General features: G+C 49.3%; 1 protein-coding gene across 1 annotated transcript; it reads right to left on the reverse strand.

Moving 5' to 3' along the window:
* Positions 1–3,261: 3,261 nt before the first annotated feature.
* LOC100277824 (uncharacterized) lies at positions 3,262–4,217 on the reverse strand. The gene has a single exon (XM_020549313.3). It carries the CDS (start codon positions 3,896–3,898, stop codon positions 3,302–3,304), a length of 597 nt encoding a protein of 198 aa, XP_020404902.1. The 5' UTR covers positions 3,899–4,217; the 3' UTR covers positions 3,262–3,301.
* Positions 4,218–4,575: the final 358 nt, after the last annotated feature.

A 4,575-nucleotide genomic window follows, 5' to 3' on the forward strand; every position in this document is an offset into this window, starting at 1 on the left:
TCATGGAGAGGCAGGAAGAATAAGGTGCGCGCCCGCTTTAGCATCCTATCTACTTCATAGGTGAACTCACTCACTAATGCAAAAACTCGCTACTCGGAGGCACACAACTTATTGTACGTCATTTTAATTACTAAAAGGAAGCTTAGGCATTATTTTGAGTCGCATCCTATTTCTATGGTGACTTCGTTCCCCCTGGGCGACATGACCCGCAATCTAGACATTTCTAGGAGGATCGCCAAATGGGCCCTTGAATTGATGGGATACGAGATCTCCTACACCCCATGAATAGCGATCAAATCACAAGTCCTTGCCGACTTTGTCATGGAGTGGACCGAGACCTAATTAGAGCCGGCGCAAACCACCGAGAAATGTTGGATCATGCATTTTGATGGGTCGATGACAAAGGGGGAGCCGGTGGCGGCCTCATTTTTATGTCGCCATTAGGGGAGTGGCTGCGGTACATCGTGCGACTCCACTTTCAAGCTTTTAATAACGTGGCCGAGTACGAAGCCCTCGAAAATGGGTTGTGCATTGTCGTGGACCTAGGTGTCCGACGTCTAGACGTTCGAGGGGACTCCTAGCTCGTCGTAGGGCAAGTAATGAAAGATTCAAAATGCCACAATCCTAAGATGGTGGCATACTATCGGGAAGTTTGGCGGCTGGAGGAACGATTCGACGACCTCGAACTGAACCACATCTCTCGGCGAGACAATGAAATGGCGGACACCCTCACAAAATGGCGTCGAGACGGACGATCATCCTTACGGGGATATTTGCGACCGACCTTTTTAAACCAACCGTTAGATATGACGAAGCCCACCAAAAATGGTAGGAAACTCACGGGCGTGGACACGTTGACCCCGGAACCAGTTGCCATTGTGGAGGAGACGGACCCCCAGCCAACCCCATGGCCAACTGGAGAGCACCGTATCGTGACTTTTTAACCAACGATTTGCTGCCTCGAGATGAAACAGAGGCATGAAAGCTTCATCGGTGGGCCAAGTCCTTCGTCGTAATTAGGGAAGACCTCTAAGGGAGTTGTGCATCCCAATTGAACAGGGAAAACAACTCCTAGAAGACATCCATGGCGGCATCTGTGGCACCATGCTGCCTCGAGGAGCCTCGTGGGGAATGCCTACCGACAGGGATTGTACTAGCCCACCGCGGTGTCTAACGCGCATCAGGTGGTGAGAACCTGCACAGGGTGTTAGTACTACACGCAGCAAACCCATCTGCCCGCGCAGACACTCCAAACCATTCCTATCACCTCGTTGTTTGCCATCTGGGGGCTTGATCTAGTTGGACCTCTTAAAAGAGCACTCGAGCGGCTACACTCACATCTTGCTCGCAATCGACAAATTCTCTAAGTGGATTGAGGCGTGGCCCCTCGCAAAGATCACCTCCGAGCTGGCCGTAAAATTTGTCACCAACATCATCCACCGTTTTGGGGTACCCAACTCGATCATAATGGACAATGGTACACAGTTCACTAGAAACAAGTTCATAGAGTTCTATGGCGAATACCACATCCGTATAGATTGGGCTGTCGTGGCTCACCCTCGCGCAAACGGGTAGGTCAAACGAGCCAAATGATCATGCAAGGCCTCAAATCTCAGATTTTCATGCACCTCAAGCAGCTCGACCAACGATGGCCAGAGGCACTAACAGTGGTCCTATGGAACTTAAGAACAACCCTAAATCGCTCAACTAGGTATATGCCCTACTTTGTGGTCTTTGGGGCTGAAGCGTTGCTCCCCACCGACCTCGACTACGGTGCCCCGAGGGTAAAACAATACACAACCAAACAAAACAAGTCAAGCTTAGAGGACACGCTGGACCAACTCCACGAAGCCCGTGATTGGCGCTCTTACGGTCGGCAAGGTACCATCAAGCGCTACGAAGGTATCATGACCGCCGCATTCGAAGAAGAACCTTGCAAGTAGGAGACTTGTTCTTACGACGGGTTCCACACCAACAAAGATGTCAGTGTTTTGACCCAAGGGTCCTGTCGGTGTTTTGACCCGAGGGTCCTAATCAACTAGTGAATTTGTGTTGCGTGTCCCGGTCCAGATGGGTGATGCAAGAAGACACAATGTTTATTCTGGTTCGAGCAACCAGTGAATTTGTGTTGCATGTCCCGGTCCAGATGGGTGATGCAAGAAGACACAAGGTTTATTCTGGTTCGAGCAATTAGTGAATTTGTGCTGCGTGCACCATTTGAGTACGCGTGGCTCCACCTAGGGTAAAACGCTGCTTTTACCCTTGTCTTATAGCTCCTTCCCAGAGAAGCCACAACTGGTCGACCCCTCTCCCAGCCTATAAAAGGGAGTGGCTGACCTTAGGGCAAGTGGATCAAAAGGAGAGAGCTCTTGGGCAACCGGACACCTTCAGACGGACACGAACCCATAAGAACGAACACGAGGAGGAGCACCGACGAGGAATAGGAGATCGGACCCCCGTCGAGTCAAGACTTAGCTAAGACTCCACATAGCAGCTTCTAAGCTCCACTTCCATCTCGATAAAGAGACTTGGGAGCCTCTTCCCCCTCTCTCAACCGCTTGTAACCCCTACTACAAGTTTGATCAATAATGGTGCCGGATGATTGGAAGTATGAACGTTCTGTCCGAACCAGTATAAACATTGCATCCTCCGTGCACACCATCCGGAGTCTGGAACACGTACAATAAATTTATTTTTCGCAGCGAGGTACGAAACATCAAACATCGATTGACGTATAAGAGAAAACTTTTTGTTTGCTATTTTTCGGTGACAAATTTAAAAATCTAAAAGTAAATTTTTTGAGGTCAAAATGGTATTTCGGAACAGTAAAAACGAGATTGTGAACCTGATTCCAACCCACCGCTAACAAATTAATTACTCACTGCTTGCTTTCTTTTGTATAAGGGCCCGTTTGTTTCGTTGGAATTGAATTCCATTTTAATAATTATAATTTAGACAAAACTAATTAACTTTATATATTTATATATGTAATATATTTGTATATTATCCTAAATCATATGAGAAAAATAGTTATATACTACATTTATGTTATAGAGGCACAAGTAGAATAATGTGCTATAAGTTGTACATCGGAAAAATAACATGTAAATATATAGAATCAATTTCCATCTCTCACCTCATGAATTTGAGATAGGCTTATATAATAACTTTGGAAAGTGGTGGAATGTCATATTCTAAAAAAATAGCCTATTGCATTAGTAAGATTCCAATTCTTCGAAATGAAATGAAACAAACGGGGCCTAAGAGAAAAGTATTATATTATATTATATTGGATTTGTATTCAGGGCAGATAATGCGTGAGGGCGTATGCGACGGTCGCTCCGTAGAAGATGAGGCCACCGACGACGAGCGCGGAGAGGGCGAAGGTGGCGGCGACGGCGAGCGGGATGCCGCAGGAGAGGATGCCGAACTTGAGCTGGATGGCGTCGACCATGGAGAGCAGCAGGAAGAAGGTGCCCATGGTGGAGCACCCGGCGGCGAGCAGCATCATGGGCTGCGCGAACCTGAGCACGGCGCGGCGCCTCTCCCTCGGCCCGGCGGCGCGCCATGCCGGCATCTCCTCGCAGTCGTCGGACGGCGGGGGCTTCTGGTCGGCGTCGCCGTAGAAGTCGTCGGTGGCCAGGAGCGTGACGGCGAGCTTCATCCCCTGCGCCACGAGGCTGGACAGCAGGTAGAAGCCGAAGGAGAGGATCTCGAAGAGGAAGAAGTTGCGCGCGATGTCGTCCCGCGCGACGCAGGCGGGCGGCACGGACGAGGACGGCGTGATGGTGCCCGTGATCCCGATGAACACCGCCACCGTGAAGAAGGTGTTGGCCGACACGATTCCCTCCAGCGCCTTCACGTGCAGTTCCGGGTTGCGCCGCCGCAGCGTCGGCATCGCTGTCGTCGCTGCTTACGTGTTGTTTCCTTCCCTGGCTGCGCGCTGCGTGTGTGTGGTGATGGAGAGTGAGGGTCGGTGAGCGTGGCTACTAACTTGTGAGTGAGTGATGGTTGTTGAGGTGAACAAGCTAAGATCGAAAGAACAGCGACCGTACGATCCTTTTTCCTGAGGTGGGTTAGCAACTCTGAATAAAATAAAAACAAAGTAACGTGTAGTTTGGTAGCTAGCTTTCCGGTGCGGCAACGGAAGCCTGAAAGGCGCGCCGCAGGTCGAGGAGAAGATGCATTGGGATCGCTGGATGGATGGATGTGGCGCCGACCCCAGCAGCGCAGCGCTGTGGGTTTTGATAGCTCCGTGCCAACCACCGGTGGTTGCAGACTGCAGACGGCTAGTGAGTGTGTGAGCGAGTTTCATTCCCATGACGTATTGTGGTTGTCCATTAGCAATCCACGGGATAGAAACCTTCCCAAAGGTAGTTTGTCCTCTCTTCTGCATCACTATAAAGCCTAAAATTTATATAACGAGATATTTGGATCGCTTTATTTTAGAGGAATTGGATTCCACTCAATAAAGTAACTTATTTAGTTTGAAATTTAACATTCCACCACTTACCAAAGTTCAGATATAAGTCTATCTCAAATTCATTGGTAGGAGAAAGGTGTTGAGGATCTACT

Source organism: Zea mays, chromosome 2, assembly GCF_902167145.1.
Source record: "Zea mays cultivar B73 chromosome 2, Zm-B73-REFERENCE-NAM-5.0, whole genome shotgun sequence".
In the NCBI taxonomy this organism is placed as follows: domain Eukaryota; kingdom Viridiplantae; phylum Streptophyta; class Magnoliopsida; order Poales; family Poaceae; genus Zea; species Zea mays.

Bases quoted from the DNA above. Each gene is read 5' to 3' on its own strand.
- LOC100277824 (XM_020549313.3), bottom strand. From the start codon at position 3,898: ATGCCGACGCTGCGGCGGCGCAACCCGGAACTGCACGTGAAGGCGCTG.